The sequence below is a fragment of the Myiozetetes cayanensis genome, unplaced genomic scaffold (genome assembly GCF_022539395.1).
Source record: "Myiozetetes cayanensis isolate MyiCay16 unplaced genomic scaffold, myiCay2020 scf4, whole genome shotgun sequence".
Taxonomy (NCBI): Eukaryota; Metazoa; Chordata; class Aves; order Passeriformes; family Tyrannidae; genus Myiozetetes; species Myiozetetes cayanensis.
In genome coordinates, this window is record NW_026087631.1 from 70,001,736 (window position 1) to 70,019,894 (window position 18,159).

The window sequence follows — 18,159 nt, forward strand, 5'->3', positions numbered from 1 at the left end:
AGCAGTGATATGAAAGGCAGGAGGACTTCCCAGGTCAGGAGCATTTGTAAGGGGCTGAGCAAACACCACAGGCAAGCGGCTGAGCCTGTAGACTTTCAAAGTGGATCAGGAGGAGCCTGATGCAGTGGTGAGTGTGTTCTGCAGCAACACTCAACGCCAGGAAGCAGGATCAGTGTCACCTGCAATAATGGTGCCTGGCTTTGATACTCTCCATCCGTCCCACCCCTCCCACTTTTCCTTGCACTGCAGGTTTTTCTGTTGCTGTTTTTCTCCCTCCAGCTTGGAGAGGATGAAGTGGACGCAGAGGGGAGATGGGCAGCCCACGGCAGCTCCCCGAGAAGGAAGGGGGTACAGCTCCACTTTCTCCTGCTCAACTGACAGAGACCAGACAGAGGGAAAACTCCTCTGGCCTCCCAGCTTGCCCTCCCAGCACTTCCCAGAGCCAACCCCTTCAGGGAAGAGAGCCAGATGTGACAAAACACGAGGGTTTTGTGCCGAACATGTGCAGGTTGGCACACGCAAAGGACTGGGGAGGACTCACACGTGCTGCTGAAGTAATTGAAGTAGAAAACTTTGGAGCTGATTTTAAGACCTAAAGGGAGGGAGGGGGAACAGTTGCCTTCACCCTGGTCACTGAGTGAGTGGCTGCATTGTCATCATGGACACAGCCACACATAAAACTCCTCGTTTCGATCCTCAGTGACAAACCTGGGACCAGGAGGGACGAGCTGTGCCGTGCTCATCTCCAGCCACGTGCTGCAACCTGGATGCAGGTCATCACTGGCTAATCATAGAGTCATGGGAACATTTAGGTTGGAAAAGCCCTCTAAGATCATGGAGTCCAGCTGTTCTCCAGCACACATCAAGCTCAAGCCATGTCCCCAAGTGCCACATCCACAGGGCTTTTAAATCCTTCCAGGTATGGGGTCTCTACCACTGCCCTGGGCAGCTGTGCCAGGTCTGGACAGACCTTTTAATCAAGAATTTTTCTCTAATATCCAATCTAAACCTCCCCCGGTGCAACTTAAGGCCATTTCCTCACATCCTGTTGCTTATTATTGGTGAAAAGAAACTGAGTTCTCCCCCACCCCCCAGCCTGATGTCACAGAGTCTGTGGATTGTATTGCCACAGATGGTCTTGTTTACAAAATTTTTTGGCTGATTCAAATAGGTAGTAAATATTTTCAGCTATACATTATCAACTCTGTATTTTAAACATTAAAACGCTTCATTTCAAATATCCATCGCATGGTCCAAAAAGAAAATCAATCCACAGACAAAACTCAAAGGATTTGTACTGCTGCATTGATTTACCAGGTATTTTTCTAGATGCTGGAGTCAAATATTAGAGAGGAAGAGGTTCATACTAAGTGTTAACTGCAGCTATTCTTTGCATTAATCATTTATGCTTCACTGTAACAAGATGTTTTTAGCATGGATTTCACTTTAATCTTTTACTTCAATCCACTAAATCCCACGGGGCCAAGAGCGGTGAAATGCTTAGAAAGAGTCACAACACCAAAAACTTTACATCACAAATAGATGAAATCAAACAGCATATGGAGGAAGAAGAAGGGAAAAAGGCAGATATCACAGAGGGGATAAGGATACAGGTCTAGCATTTGCTGTTTCAACCACCCATAGCCTCAGATTTCCCTGCTGCTGATGGCATGAATTATGTTTTACAGCTCGTAAGGACAGCTTACAAAGTAATCAGACCCCGGGTCCTGATGCACAGGACGGCATACACAGGGACTGGGCAGGGCTCTAAGCCTTTATTTGAGGTAACACCACCCTTGCCTGAATAGCAACCATAAATAACATCTGGGTACTCTCAGAGCCTCCTCCTAAACTCCTGGGAAAAAGAGAAATCCTTTCCTTCACAAACACTCCAACCAGGACAAAGAAAGGGCTCAGAAAGCAGCAAACACACTTCACGCTACCAAATCTCAAAGTCCCTCTTCTGGGAGATTTTGCCCAAGTTAAGAAGGGAACACAGGAGGAGAGTTTCAAGAGAAGGGGTGAGAAGCAAAGGGGAGCCCTGGCATCCCTGCTGGGGGGTAGGGCTCTGGATCCTGGCACAGAGAAAGTGGCAGCAGCATCTTGCACTGGCTCTGGGAGCCCTCCAGTGGCTGCGAGCCCACCGCTGCCTTCAGAGGGAATCGGGGAATTGTTTGGAATGCGAGGGACCTTAAAGCTCGTCTCGTTCCAACACCCTCCCGTGGGCAGGGACACCTTCCACTAGTCCAGGGTTTGGTCCAAGCCCCGTCCAACCTGGCCGTGAATCCTGTGGGTGCTGCTGTCCCTGTCCCCACCCAGGAGATTAATCAGGCACACATCAACCTTTCCCTGACCTGAGGCAAGAGAAGCAAACCTCAAGCTAAAGGCAGACAGGGAATACCCGCCCCCAAGGTTAAATTTAACCAAATCATGGGATTACCATATGGGAGATGATGTAAGGAAGGGGAGCACAGTCAACTCCCCACAAGCCCCCAAATTCTGGAGATTAGCAAACTGCACAGTAAATTGAGAGAAAAGCTAAAGCCAGAAGGAAGGAAGCGAGCATTTGCACAAGGATGCTGGGCAAAAGCTGGAATTTAGCTTATTCCAAACACAGGTTAACAACAAGCAAGGAATGACTCATAACTCATCAGGGTCATGTGGGTCTGGACAAAGCGGGGTCACAGGAGTCACCAGCACTCACCCACTACTGAACCTTGGCACGAGTGCTCAGATGATTTCCTAAAAAAGTGTGTTTTGGGGTGGGGTTTTTTTTTTTTACAACAACAAGTGAGCACAGTTGGCTTGCAGGCTCCAGGTTCAGGAGGAGGAACTGCCTCAAACCAGGAGAGAAAGGGTCTTGCTTGGCAACCTTTCAGGCAGATTGCAAGCATTTCCTCCAGACTGGTGAGTTGGTAGCACTGGAAAGTGGTTCCCTCCTGCCCCATCATACACCTGGTGTGGGTGTTTGCAGCCCCAACCCTCAAATGCCTTCCTTCAGCTGGAAAATCGTTATGCCCTGATTCCCTCTGGTGTAATTTTCATATGACTGACCACAGAACTATTAATATCTGAACCCAGAGCTGGTTCAGCTGAACAGCTCACTCCCTCCAAGGACAGGAAAACCACAACTTCTTCCATCCCTGGAAAAACCTTTTGTGCCTGCAAGACCATCAGCTCAGATGTAATGAGGCAGTTCTGGTTTGCTGATGCACCTGAGGGGAGAAGGTCAACCAGCATGAGAGAGTTTGGCTTGGTTCTCCTGTGTCTGCTTCGCATCTCCAGGAAGGGTGAGTCCTGCGTTTTGCTGAGGTTGCTACCAATCCCTGTTTGATCAGGGCTTCTCCCCTCTGCTCTAGACAAAGCGCCAGGGGGGCATTGCCTGATGCAACAAACTCTCCAAGGATTGCACCATCCACCACGCTGCTTAAAAGGACCGTGAAATTCCAGGTGCATCTGAGAACACTGGAAAAAAACCTCAGACTTGGCTTAGCAGTTGTCAGAGAGGTCTTTGGGTTGGAAGGGGGGGGGGTGTGGGAGGGGGTGGTTTGCATGTTTTTTGGGGTTTCAGTGAGGTAAATGCAGCATTTCCATCTCCACCCAGAAGTGCTTCCTAGCATTCCTGGGAGGTATTATGCAACAGACACAATTTTCTCCAGTTCCACTGATCACTTAAGCTCACATTTAACTTCAGTGTGCGCTTAAATTCCATTAAACTCGACGGAATTTGCTTAGATACAATGTCAAACAGCACTTGCTAGAGCAAGGGCAGTGCCTGGGGTGGTCTGCAGCTCTTACTGTAGTCTTCTCAACCCTTCCATAGACAACCAGCAGGTGCTGTGACCTGACAACTCCTTTTGGTTGTCGCCTTCTGTAAGGTGGGCAGGCTATTTGCCCACGACCTTCTCTCTCTCTGTTACGAGAGCTTCAATTCCAGGAACAAATGGAGGCTGGATGTTAGCAAGAGGAATAATAGAAGACCTGAATTTTTAAGGTTAAGGGTAAATTATACACAGAATGTTGACAACTCCCTCCACTCATAACTAGGCAAACTGTGTTTCCATGGAAATGGGTGGAGCTGGTAACATTAGAAGCACTTATTTTTAACGTTATTTTTCATCTGGAAGGCAAGGGGAGGCTTATGTGTTAAAAAAAAAAAAAATAAAGTGTTCGTTGCTTAAGATTTAAAACAAAAAAAAGTCAAAGAGGTGGCACAGCAAAAGCAAGTCAGGTACTCAAAAGCACATGATCTGCAGTTCTCAAGAAGTAAAGGTTACAGTGACATGCTGTAAAATAACTAGAACAAGGACAAATAAACTGGAAAACAATAGCAATTTCTGTTTTCACTGCCAGGTCCTTGTGCTTAAAGTCCATGAGCTTCCTGAAGCTCCTGCAGTCCTGTAGCCTTGTATGTGAGATTACCTGGGCAGGAAAAGGTGCCCATATTATTGAATGACAGGGCAGCCTGAACTCCAGATCTCAGTAATCAAAATACTGGCTTGGAGCTGATTCCAGGTAAATAAATGAACAGCAGAGAACCAGCCCTGGGATGGCCTTTGTCCATTGTGCAGTGCACAATAGATTAATACAAGGTGCACTGCCCCCGATGTATTTGTCAAGTGCTGTGGACAGCAGACACGGGAACAAAAAACAAATCTTATCTTTGAGTCTACAGGATTAATCTGACAGCTGAATGCCCACAAAACGTGGTGAAGCCAGCTAGACCAGGGCAGGAATTACTTGCAGGGCACCTTTACGTTTTCTGGGTATTCTCAGCCGCTGAGGGGAAAGCTGATTTAATGAAGACATCAGGTCAGTTTTATAAGACAGGAACATCGACACAGATGTTTCTGAGACTACAGTCTGCAGCTACAGCTGTTGATTCTAGCAGGACAGTGGGTAGACAGACATACCTATATATTCAACTGAAGGAGGGGAGATTTAGATCAGATATTAGGAATAAATTCTTCCCTGTGAGGCTGGTGAAGCCCTGACACTGGTTGCCCAGAGGAGCTGTGGCTGCTCCATCCCTACAAGTATTCAAGGCCACACTGGACAGGGCTTGGAGCAACCTGGAACAGTAGAAAGCGACCCTTCCCATGGCAGGGGGTTGGAACAAGATGACCCCCTCCAACACAAACCATTCTGTGATTCCATGATCTCCTCTTGCTCCCAGGTGTGCAGTCCAACAGCTGGTCCGTCCACGTCCCGTCTGATGTTACTGGTGAGCTTGGGAAGATGGTGATCCTGCCCTGCACCTTCACACACCCCTACAAGGCCTTTGACCGGACCCTCACTGCCATTTGGAGGATCAAGGAGCCTTACAACGGCACCATAGTGTTCAAGTGCGTGAGCCAGAGCACCAGCGAGCTCTGTAAGACTGCCATCAGCTACAAGAACAAGTACAAACTGCTGGGCAACCCCCGGCACAAGGACCTCTCCATCAGGATTGACAACCTGACCTGGAGCGACAGCGACAGATACTTCTGCAGGGTGGAGCTGGCCGGAGATATCCACGACAAGTATGAAAGCAGGAGTGGGATAAAGCTGCACCTGATTGGTAAGGGGGCACGAGAAGCACAGGAGGCAAAGCCTTCCTGTTTGGAAAATGAGAGCCACAAGGTGTGGAAACTGATGAGACGGTAACAGGAGTTTACCTGAGGCGGTTTTCCAAATGGTTGGCTCTTCCGGCTCTGTGGATAGTTTAGAACATATGGGCAGGGCATATTCACTGTCTTCCTCAGTCTTCCAGTGTGAGGCAATGAACACAATGAATGGGAGGGAATAGGAGCAGAACTGGTAAGGAAATAGCAAGGCTCTGGCAGTTGGGGTAAGAGCCCACCAAAACCTGGGCATCTCACTTTGCATGCAGGAAACAGTGAGTACAAACAGCCTGAAAAAAATCAAACAGCCTGAAAAAACCAAACAGCCTGAAAAAACCAAACAGCCTGAAAAAACCAAACAGCCTGAAAAAACCAAACAGCCTGAAAAACCAGCTCAGAGCAACAAATGTCAGATGCTAATCCCGCTTCCCAGAGTGAGGTGGGATTGCAGATCAAGGGAGAGCTGTGAGACCCAGGTGGCCTCGGAAACAGACTCAGATCTTACTCATGTCATGAGGTTGGATGGTTCTGCTTGTGAGGGGGAACCTCCTTATGCCTGCTGTGCACTGTGAGCATCCAGATGGGACTCGAGGTTGGGGGGAATTTGCACAGTCAAGGCTTTCCTTCCCATGGAGCAGCTCCTAAACACCCACACACATCATGACCAGGGCAGGATGGCAGCAAGACCTGTCTCTCATGGGCTGTCTGGACTTTAGCACCAGAGGAATGATAACACACACAGATACAGCATCCAGGCTTGGGAATGGACCCTGACAGTATGACTGGGAGGGGCCAATTAATGCTTAAAAGGTTAATTTAGACAGCAAAGCACACAGACACATGACACACCACCTGAAACTCCTCTTGCATTATATAGACAAGGGGGAAGATGTGCTGTAGGTGGTTGCAAAAGATATTTTTGTTCTTTACCCTGTAAAAAAAAATAAATTAATTAACTCCTGCTCTTCCTCTGTGAGGGCAGTCACGCAGCTCCCTTCACTTTTCACAACATCTTTAGAAACCAAATGCACTAAATGGGTCAGGAGAGCCAAGAGGAGAGCATTGGTGGGTAAGACAAGCTTGGTCACAGCAGCTACACTTCCTTAGCAGACTAGACTGACAGTGACGTGTTCAACAGCACATCTCTTGACATTTTGCATCCCTGAAATGGTCTAATCACATCCATGTGTGCTCTGGAGGTCAGAGACCAAGGGAACAGCCGAGAGAGGCTTGTGGAGAGCACCATGGTTGCCGCGTCCTCGACCATGAGGAGATGCAGCGAGTCCAAAAAGGGTCACCACCTGTGCCTGTGTGGTGGATGGCACTTCTCTGCCTTCTGCCATCGTGGAAGGTCACAACAGCTGGAGTTGACTGAAGCTCAGAAAACTGTGTGAGGTATTACAGGAATAAAACACAAACAGAGCATCCTTGCACCCACACTTTGCTGGGTAAATCTCTTTGCTCCTCTATCCAACAAAGGCAGGAGGAGGAAATCTAGGGGAAGAAGGTGGCAAGAAAAGTAAGGAAGGAGAAGGCTGATCCCAGCATTCGTAGGATCATAGAATTGTCTGTGTTGAAGAGGATCTTTGAAGCTCATATTGTCCAAACCCCCTGCCATGGGCAGGGATATTTTCCACTAGCCCAGGTTGCTCCAAGCCCTTTCCAGCTCGGCCTTCAATACTTCCAGGGATGGGGCACCCACAGCTTCTCTGGGCAACCACCATTTTAAAAAACTTCTTCCTTATATCCAATCTAAATCTCCCCTCTTTTACTTAAAAAAACATCATCACCACTTGTCCCATCACAACAGGTCCTGCTAAAAAATTTGCTCCCGTTTTCCTTGTAGACCCTTTAGGCCCCGGAAGGGGCTCTCAGGTCTCCCTGGAGCTTTCTCTTCTCCAGGCTGAACACCCCCAGCTCTCTCAGCCTGCTTCCAGAGCAGAGGGGCTCCAGCCCCTCAGAGCATCCCCATGACCTTCTCTGGACTCTCTCCAACAGCTCCACGTCCTTATGATGTTGTTCCCCAGGGCTGGAGGCAGCTCTGCAGGGGGGTCTCACCTGAGGGGGCAGAGAGGCAGAACCCCCCCTTGCCCTGCTGCCCACGCTGTGGGATCAGCCCAGGGCACGGGGGGTGGTTCTGCGCTTCAAGTGCATCACTGGGTCATGTCCAACCTCTCACCCACCAACACCCATCACCCAACTTTACCTTGCCATGACACACCCGGGGTCCGCCAAGACCGAGAGCTCCTTCCAGGTGTCTCTCACCGCGCCTGCCTCTGCAGCCTGACACGCTCTCCTTCCCTCCCCTGTTGCCATTCCCTGCTGCAGCTGCCCCCAGGATCATCAACATCACGGTCAGCTCCAAGGGGGATCACACGTTCCAGGCCCGCTGCACCGCCGAGGGGGAGCCAGCGCCCGCCCTGACCTGGACAGGGCCCCCCTACCCCAACCTCACCTCCACCAGCAGCGCGGGCCACCGGGTCACCAAGGAGCTGCGGTACCTGACCCACGACGGGAAATACACCTGCACCGCCGTCAACAGCCACGGCAGGGCCGAGGGGGCCGTCTACTTCTACAAATTCAAGGCCTCCGACAGCTCCTTCTTCATGGTCCTGGTCTTGGTGCCGCTGGGAGTCAAGGTGCTCGTTCTGCTGGCCATGCTGAGCTGCACTGTTTTCTCCAGAGAAGGTCAGTGTCGTGCCTTCCCGCCCAGGGGGGGTTTGTTTGGGGTTTTGGTGGTTTTTTTTTCCGAAGGATTTTGTTATTTTCCACCCTAGGAGAAGGGCGTTTCCAGCGGGAAACCTAAGTACGAGTAAGAGGGAGCTCCTGGCTGGCTGGTTGCAGCCTGCTGACAGAGGGTCTCCTTTGGGAAGGGGCCCTGGAAAAGACAGAGGGAGCGGGAGTTTCCCCGCATCCAAGGAGAAAGGTTAATAAGCTAACAGATGGGCAATTAGCAGAGAACCCAACGACTACCCAACCAGATTTCCAATTCTTTTTTTTTTCCTTGGAGCAGGCTAATTACTACCTCTTCCCCTGCAGCCCACAGCCAAGATTTACCTTTGGTGCATCCCACACAACAGTTTAATCCCCTGGGATGGGCATCCTCATTTTACAGACCACCCCCCTGTGCTTTCCCATCACTGGTGAAATCCCACCTCCCAGCAACTCCAAGGCCATGAGAGCAGGGAATGCCCAGCTTACAGGAGATAAGAATCATCTCATGGACTGAGGGATGAGACATCCCAAGAAGCCATTCCTGCTGTGTGGTGGCATGGGCAGGAGAGGACCAAGAGGGACACAGGGTTCTGCCTCTCAGTCTGGACAAGATGACATCACTGTGACTGATGTCACACTCATGGAAGCCACCACTTGAACAGCAGAAGCTGACAGACCAACCAAAAATGTTTCCCTCCTTATATCCCACTGTCTGATTCCCAAACCCATGAAGAGGGCCACATGCCTGACACCAGGTCTTCCTCCCAGTCACTGGAGTGTCCCAAACACCCTCCAGTGCAGCTTCCCCGCAGCTCTAGGTCAGTCCTGGTTCCCCAGCTCACTCTGACCTCACTGCTAACCCACATCATCCTTCCCACTCCACAGGTCCCTCCTCTGCTCCCTCCAGCCTGGTCAGGTAAGGATGTCCTGCCTTCTACTCATGTTATCCCACAGGAGGGTGGAAATGGCTAAGGGTGACAATGCAGCGTCTGTGGTCTTGGTAACAATTCTCTGGCCTGAGAGCAGGATCCTGGGACAAGGAGAGGGTTGGGCTGACAGCCAGGGGAGCCGGTGTGAGGGACCAAGATTTGGGCACAGCTGAGAAGAGACCCCAGTGATGTGGGGACAAGGGACTGGGGCAGCAGCTTGGAGAGACCGTGGCAAAGAGATGCTGCACCAGCAAATGACTGGAAATTGAGGTTTGCCATAAGCCCAGGGCACAGTTGGAAGGCTGCAGTCAGGCATGCAAATAGGCTGGGGGAGCTGGGGGTGTTCAGCCTGGAGAAGAGAAGGGTCAAGGGAGACCTGAGAGCCCCTTCTAGTGCCTAAAGAGACTCCAGGAGAGCTGAAGAGGGACTGGGGACAAGGGATGGAGGGACAGGACAAGAGAGAATGGCTTCCCACTGCCAGAGGGCAGGGTTAGATGGGATATTGGGAAGGAATTCTTCCCTGTGAGGGTGATGAGGCCCTGGTACAGGTTTCCCAGAGAAGCTGTGGCTGCCCCATCCCTGGAAGTATTCAAGGCCAGGCTGGAAGGGGATTGGAGCAACCTGGGATAGTGGAAGGTGTCCCTGCCCATGGCAGAGGCTGGAATGAGATGGTCTTTAACATCCCTTCCAGCCCAAACCATTCTGTGGTTCTATGGTGCCACATTAAACAGTGGACCCTCCACCCTAGGCATAAGTGAGGGGATGAGGCCTGTGCTGACACCACGGAACAGAAACTTTCCATTCCCTCTGGACCCCAGTTTCTAACGGAGGAGAAAAAGTGCCCACACCAAAACTGATGAGCTCAGCCAAGGGTGGAGGAAGGTATGGAGGTTCCAAAGAGCCCACCTCAGAGCCAGGTCAGGTGTGACAGGGCCTGATTCCTTGGCTGGCACCCACACCGTGCTCCCACAGACCCTTGGCATTTCCCATTACCCAGCACAACACTGATCTTGGACAGTACTGACAGCTGGGGTGGGAAGGGATGGAAAAAAAGAAACTAAAAAAAAAAAACAAAGCAGCCCTTAGTCTTAAGATGTAAAACACTGGTTGCAACTCAGACCCTTGAAGTTCAGCTGCTGCAGAGGGACGATCGGTGTCCGAGCGTCGCAGACACTTGCTCTAACACTCCTTAGCTGCTTGCTGGAGCCACTTACAAAGCCCAGAGCAGCCAGGGGGATGTGTCCTCACCTTATTCCTTTCTCCTCTTGCCAGGCCACAGCTGCCAGACTGCACCTACGAGAACTTCGACCGCAGGCTCGGCGGGAGCCAGACCCTGCCAGGGGGGAGAGCAGCGCCCAGGCGCAGCTGAGGAGATCCCACCCCCACCTGCTCCCTTGCACAGGTGTCCTCTCTGCCAAAAACCCATCTTGGCTGATGCACAGAAAGTCAGACGGTGGTGGGGGTGTTGGAACTGGGTGATCTTTAAGGTCCCTTCCAACCCAAACCACTCTATATGCTATGACTTCCAGCCCTGCTGCTGCTCACAAGCAAGAGCAGCCCTTAAAGGGAAAAGAGGAGAAATATAAAAGAAAAAGGGATGGAGCTGGAAGAGCAGAAGAGGATCTGCACAGGATGTCAGTTTTGGCCAATCTGTGTGGTTTTAGCCCATATCCTATTTAGCAAGCAGGTAACAGTATACAAATCTTCTCACATCTTTTTGCTTTGGCAGTTTTTCAAATATCATCTCACGACTCCGCTGGTCCAACCACACGCAGCCTGCAAGTGAGCTGCTGTCATGTTTCAAACACCAGCTGTGACAGAACACTACTGGAATTTCTGCTGGTGGTCTTGGGGATTTTTTTTTTTTTAATCATTATTATTATTATTCCTTACCTTCCAGAAGAGTTAATTTAAGAGTTTAAAGGAAACCTTAACTTTCAAGAGGAGTCCAAGAAAAAAGAAGAGGTTTTTCCAAAAGCTGGTAGAGCTAAAAGCAGGACATGCAAATTCTAATTAGTCTCTGTTCTAACTCTACCTAGTGCCCAGAGCTTTGTGATAAATACACTGTGAAAATGTTCTAATATAACATATTGCCTTTTTGCCTTTTTTTTTTTTCTTTAGAGCTAAAAAACTTATTTCTAAACAGTTTCCACCTCTGTGTTACATGGAAAAGTTCTGACTTGCAAATGGCTCTGTGCAACCATTCCACTGTAGCAGCTCCAAAACACTTACCCAAATCATCCTGCTCCTGGTTAACAACCACCACTGACAGGCATCCCAAGCTGCCACTGAATCACCATCAGGCCTGTGGTCCTGTCTGCAAGCTCAATCCCAGGCTAGGAATCGTTCTTTTAAAGTTCATGTCTTCATTAATACCTGTGCTGGGAAACTAAGGACACAATTTTGAATGACTGAGCCAGGATAATCAGACAAAAGAAATGCAAGGAAATGTTTGCACTTGTTTTTTTTTAAATCCCAGCCTTAAGTCCCAGCAGTGACAAAGGTTTAATAAAAATAAGAAGGGGTGCAGAGGAAAAGGAAGTTACAGCAGACAGTGTAGTCAGAGACCTGTAAGCTCAGTCTCACAGGTGTCACAGAGAAAAGAAATCTCAGGGATGTTAGTTGGACAAACCAAACTGAATTTATGAGCCCTTATGATTTACAGACCCAGAATAATGAAGAACCCATTCCTACCTGTGTATGGGATTCAGTCTTGGCTCACAGGATTTTTCTCTCAAAAACTACCTCTTCAACTGAAGTAGTTTGAGTCCAAACAGAAGCATCGGACCTTGTGCCCCAAAACCAACTCATTCCCCTGGTCCTCATGGGAGACTCAAACCACCCACTCAAACCAATATAAACTAGAAGGACAAAACACAGCACGGCCCAAGCCAGGAGGTTTCTAGAATTGAACTCCCTTGGCCTAAAAGGCGTGTCCCAGTTCCTGCCCTTCTCCTAAACTGCTCAGTTTATGCACATTCAGGGTTTAGGAGGATTTGGCCACTGCTCTCTATTCCTCCAGGATAAATGATGCCATCTCCCATCACCACAGCCCCTGTGGGATGCTGCACAGTCAGCCTGCAGAGCAAGCACTGCCTGCACATTTCAGGCACCTCGCTGCTCAACTTCTGCTTCTCCACTCCCCTGAGTGAAGTTAATGCCACTTTCAGCTGTTACATCCATTTCTGGTGGGGTGCACCAAGCATCCAACAGGCACACTCGTTATTGAGTCGCTGACACAGCCGTTTCATCTCTTTCCATGCAATCTACAATGTTAAAACCAACATAAAACTCAAGTTTTCCTTCTGAGAGAACCCGGTGGCATTAATGACGTGAACAGGAACGTTGTAGCTTTGGGCATGAGGGGCAGTGGGAGATGCTGGGAATGCCAAAGCCTTTCCAGTGAAACTAGAAGAAACGTGCCCAACTCTGCTGGGCACAATTTGGAAAATAAGGTCCCAGGCTCTGGAGTTCACATTTGCTCAGAGAACTGCCAGTGGATCTGTCAGATCACAAAACTGCCCCCCTGTGTTTGAGGAAAGCAAGGGTTCAGACTTCTGCCATTACCACACTGACCAAGAAGCCAGAAGACTGGTCTGTGGGTGACACGTACAGCAATTATGTGCTACCTGATGTGTATTCTTCCAGCAACTTGAAAACATCACAGTGTCTGTCACAAATAATACTTTATTTATTTATTTTATTTATTTCATTTTTTTGCATGGTCTTTGCAAACATAGCATGTTATAAACACGACATTTGTAAAAACTCCACAGCTGAAACAATTCCTCATTTTGAAAGTGCATCTCAAACACGCATTTCTGACTTTTTCACATTTATATGCAACTGATCAGTAACACTGAATCTCATAAAACCAGTGCTTTTAAGTCTTTGAGGGTGGGGTGGGTGGAAAGCAGACGAATGTATTCCTCCAGACCCGAATTTTCCAAAAGAGTGTTAAAAAACATGCTGCATTTGGTATCTGGTTAATATACAGAGGGATGTACATATGTATATCTATTTATAGGCTCGCAGACAGAGCAAAGAACTCTAAGACCACATTAATATGGCGGTGATCTAATGACCCAGCTGGCATAATTAGCAGAATCTGGCAAGAAGAAAAAGCTGATCTGCTCTGCAGCACCAGAACCACGGCTCGGAGCAACAGTTCAAAGCATCACTACCAGACAGTAGGTAGCACATTTCTATCCCCTAGTGACCAGAACTCATGTGTTAATGTGCAACCGTGTCATAAACACAAAGGCACAATTAATGGAGGGGGACAAAAAGCCATCAGTTCCTTCACAAAGGTGTAGGGACTGGGACTTTAGGACCTTGGGCCACCTCAAACACATCAGTGACAAAAGGGACGTCAAACAAGCCATGGGAAAAATTCACCTCCTGCTTTCCCTAAACAAAAGTGCATCTTATGATCAGACAAGGCAACAAAACCAGCGATCACTCAGCTAAAACTACAGATTTTACAGGCTCGTGGTTCATGCTTTGGCAACAGAATTGTAACAAGTGATCACCAAATTTAACACAACAAAAATACCCCTTCACTGTGTCCTCTAAAAATCTCATCATGTTGTGCCCAGCCAGGCAGAAGAAAATAAACTTAAGTGGTGGGTGGACACTTTGTTAAATCAGTATTTCCTATACAACCAGACTTGAAGAATTAAGGAATCCTATGTAACATGATCATAACTGACTGTTCCCCTCCCAGAAACCAGAGATCCAGAAAATCTGTTTCTGGATTTAAATCCCCTTGAACTTGGCTAGAAGTTACTTGCATTTAACCAAGCAATATATATGCAGACACACTAAAATATTTAGAAAATAGGAAAAACCCCAAAGTTTCTCAGTTCCAATTTTTCTTCATATTTACAGAAGTGGGTGAAGATTGTAGGCATGCCTTTCAACTACAGATTTCTGTGGGATAGCAAAAAGAAATCGAAATTTAAAGAACCATCTTTTCAAACACAGGGATTTCACAAAAATCACTAGACACACACTCAGGTAAGACTCAGAGGTATCCTTGGTTAAGAAAGTCAAACCTCTTTTACACACAATCCCCTAGTAAATTTGAACTGGCCTGAGTGATGACACATCGGAAAATAAAAAAGGCACCACGCAAAAACTTCAGACGCTCCAGGATGAGCTTTGCTAATGATTTGTACACCTGTCCCCAGGTACCCTCCTCTCAGAAGTGCACCACACACAGGAGGATATTCAAGTGCTTTCAGTCAGTCAAAAAAAAAAAAAAAAAAAAAGGCAATTCCACAGGCCTAAAAAAAAAAAACAATCAAACCATTCTGACTTAGTTAAAGTGGAACTCTGAAGGTAAAAGTTATTTGTGCAGCAGGGACAAAAAAAATACTGTTTGTAAACCAGGGCAGTGGGCACTGAGCGGTGGCCCCGCGAGCTCAGCGCCGCTACCGGATGGTGTCCAGGTAATGCACTTCTGGGTACAGGGTGTTGACAAGGAGAGCCAGCAGGTTGTTGCCATCCCGAAGACAATGCTCTGGATGCCTGATGAACACAGAAGCCTGGGAGAGCTGCTCTTGGTACTCCACGTATTGCTTGTTTGACGCCATGGATTCGAGAGTGCTCAGTGCCTGTGGGCGCAAGGGAGGATTCTGTCAGATGAACTCCGGTCCGTAACAAACCAGTTCATGAGCCACCACATGCACAATTCCCCTAGAACATCCTTACCCAGAGTTTTCAGAACAAAACAGCTGTAAAACGCAGCCACATAACAGTGTTTCGAGTCACTTGTATTTTTCAAGGTGTTCTCTACCCCAAGATCAGGACAAAAAATTGTCAAATACTTAGTTCATGAACTCAAAAAATGGCTTCACAGAAATCATGCTGAACTACAAACACACTTAATATTTGCTTCATGCTGTTCTTACGAACATCTTAGCTTTCATAACAGTACCATTTTACCCCTGTTAATAACATTAAATTTCGATATTAACTGTCAAGTTAAAAATTATACATAGAAAAGTCTAGTCTATGTTGGCAGTACTAGCCAAGGCAAATGTTGGATGTATTCCTGAACAAGTTTCATTCTTTTCTTAAGAGAAACAAGTTGTACCAAGCTACTTTGCTTTGGTCTCTGATCAACTCCTTCCTCTTCTCACACGCTTACTGAAAGAACACCATGGTCAGTGCACATGCTAAAGCAGGAATGTTTATTTGTCACGGGGCTTTCAAGCCCTGACCTCTCATAAACAAATGTCGGTGTGAATGCAGCCCAGCTTTATCACTGAAAACCAGTGCAACCACCAGCAGCACTGTTTTTTTTCCTGTTTGTTTTCAATTCCTTCCACCTGCAATGCTCCAAACTTTTCAGAAGTCGAGGTTTACAGGCATAAGTTTCATCTGCTCCTTTTTGAGTGTGTAAGATTAGAAACTGATGCCTTTATATTAATACAGAATACTGTATAAGCGGTTTTGCCTAGGATCACCTCAGCACAGAGCTCAAACACACAGTCCTGCTGCCAAAGTTCAGCAGCAAGGTGAGAGCAGGATTTAGCTAGGAGAAATGCTTGCAGTGGTTCTTATTATTACACTCCAAAAGCTAAAGAAGCATGCACAGAGGGCATGTCAAGCAGCCAGAGATGGGCAGAGCTCACCTGCTGAGCCTTCTGAGACAGCCTGGGCTCCGACCCGGCTTTCAGGCGCACTTGGCTCTCTGCAGGAATCTGCACCAGGAGGAAAGCAGACAAACTGCGGGCAACCACCCGAAACCTGCGTGGGGGAAGCACAGAGAGAGAAGGGGGAGTCAGATCTGCAGGTCTCAACAGCAGGTACACTGGAAGTTCTACACCACAGAGCATCTCTTGCATGAGGAACAAAGTCGAGGCTTTAGATGACCTTTTCCAGTGCATTAGAAAAAAAGAAGTCACTTGAATATCATGGAATCACAGAATGCTTTGGGTTGGAAGGGACATTAAAGCTCATCCAGTTCCACCTGGTGTCATGAGTAGGAACACCTTCCACTAGACCAGGTTGATCCAAGCATATCCAACCTGGCCATGAACACTTCCAGAGATGGGGCATCCAACTTCTCTGGATATACATACAATAGGATATCACACATACTAGAGGATGACATAATGTCACACATATGAAATGGTACATCTATTTCAAGCCTGGCTGAACTCTTGAGGCCACATCTGAAACACTCCTCACTTCAAAGACTGTGAAACATTCTCACCACCCAAATCAAGGGATCGACTGAATGCCACCAAGAATTCACATCGATTTCAACCTTATAAACAAAACCTTATAAACAAAAACTTATGTTTAGGTATTGGTGCTCCACAAGCATTTATGTTTTTTTTTCCTTGGCATTCTCTCCACAGTGAACTCGTTTTTAACACCTAGCAATCAAACTTGGTGTCTCTCTTTGGAAGGCAGAGTGAATAACCAGCAAGCACATGCTTCCTTTGAGCTTCTCTTAACATTTCCAATACCTCAGGGTTAAAACACAAAAGGCAAAGTGTATGTTACTATACAAAATCTTGTCAGGTCAACTGAAAGTCTTCTACAGACCAACTGGAAATATCTTCCTCTAACAAGCAGTCTGCCTACAAGCTTTGCTGAAGGTGGACACTAAGTCAGCATCACAACTGCATTTTCTTTCCTTCTACACCACTAGCTTCACAGAAGTTCATACTCATTTCTTAACCAGATTATCACACTGCCTGTGTTTTTTCTGTGACTGGCCCAAACAACTTTATAGATCTGGGGACAGCTTGGATTCAGAACATCTTCTGACAGTGCACTGGGCAGTCTGGACTCAAAGCAATTTATTTATCACACTCCACCCCTTACCTGGGTGACAGAGGAGACCTCCTGCCCAGTCCAATAGCACCAAGTATTCCAGAAGTCAGTCTCTCTTCAGCCATCAGGCTCTGCCTGCCCTGGATGGACAGCAGTGTCCTGATGACGGATTCGATCAGAACAGCATCATCCTGCTCCATCTGAATCAGGGATAACTGCATGGCCTTGTGCCACCAGAGAAACAGCTTGGCCTCTTCGTTTGCTGAGCTTTAGGTGAGATTTAAAGAATAAAATAAAATAAAATGTTAATTAAAGAGTCAGTTGCACAGACTAAGAAGTCTGTTTCTCTCCCCGCTCGGCCCATGAAGAATTCAGATGGTTAATTAGTGACAGTAATCCTCCTGTATGAGGGTAACACGACTGTACACCCCACCAATTATCACACTGCTGTAACTGCTACTGTTGTGGATTTGAGCCATCAGCTAGCAGGTTTTAAGAGCCTGTAAGAGGACAAAGAACAGCGCTTCCTTTTAAGCTTTACAACTGGAAATAAAGGATGCCACAGTCCTAAGTGGATTTAAACTTTACTAAGACTTGGTGTAAAAGGAATGAAGCCATATCTCTACTCTTTTGTTCTTTTCTTCACTTACCAATAAAACACTTTAGGAAGCACTAGCTGTTGTTTCCACAACAATTTAGACTTTTAATATGATCTTAAAAAAAAAAAGGAAACATTGAATGTTTTTGTTGAGTAAAGCACAAAGTGAAGTTCCCCCTACGATATTTTTAATCTTTCCCCAAACAGTTTGCAGCTTAAGTTAACAATCTCAGACTTTCCACATAAAACATCAGCACGAGTTTCCTGCATCAGACTATCCTCACATTACCCCACCCAGCCATTTCCCATCCCAGGCAATCTCAGATCTGATGTTCAGAACAAGGTTTTATCTGCTCTGTACAGTGGCTTTGATATCTTTCACACTCTGGCAATCAAATTACTACAGCACCTACAACAGTGAAAGAATTTGTTTTGAATTTCAAGAAACAGTGAGAACACAAATTTTTCCAAATCACAGAAAATATGAACATTATCAACATTATTGTGGAAAGATGTTCAT

At 47.3% G+C, this 18,159-nt stretch overlaps 2 protein-coding genes across 2 annotated transcripts in view; one reads left to right on the top strand and one right to left on the bottom strand.

The window, feature by feature from the left end:
• Positions 1–3,238: 3,238 nt before the first annotated feature.
• Positions 3,239–10,637, top strand: SIGLEC15 (sialic acid binding Ig like lectin 15). The gene is made up of 5 exons (XM_050329458.1): positions 3,239–3,290; positions 5,177–5,560; positions 7,932–8,291; positions 9,204–9,234; positions 10,520–10,637. The coding sequence occupies exons 1-5, from the start codon at positions 3,239–3,241 to the stop codon at positions 10,614–10,616; spliced, it is 924 nt and encodes a 307-aa protein (XP_050185415.1). The 3' UTR covers positions 10,617–10,637.
• A 2,281-nt stretch (positions 10,638–12,918) lies between these two features.
• The window catches only part of EPG5 (ectopic P-granules 5 autophagy tethering factor), a 50,545-nt gene continuing 45,304 nt past the window's right edge, over positions 12,919–18,159 (bottom strand). Inside the window, exons 41-43 of the mRNA XM_050330010.1 lie at positions 17,093–17,308; positions 15,889–16,003; positions 12,919–14,865 (exon numbers count right to left, since the gene is read on the bottom strand). Of these exons, the coding sequence (XP_050185967.1) occupies positions 14,683–14,865; positions 15,889–16,003; positions 17,093–17,308 (514 nt within the window). The 3' untranslated portion in view covers positions 12,919–14,682. The remainder of the gene's footprint in view (positions 14,866–15,888; positions 16,004–17,092; positions 17,309–18,159) is intronic.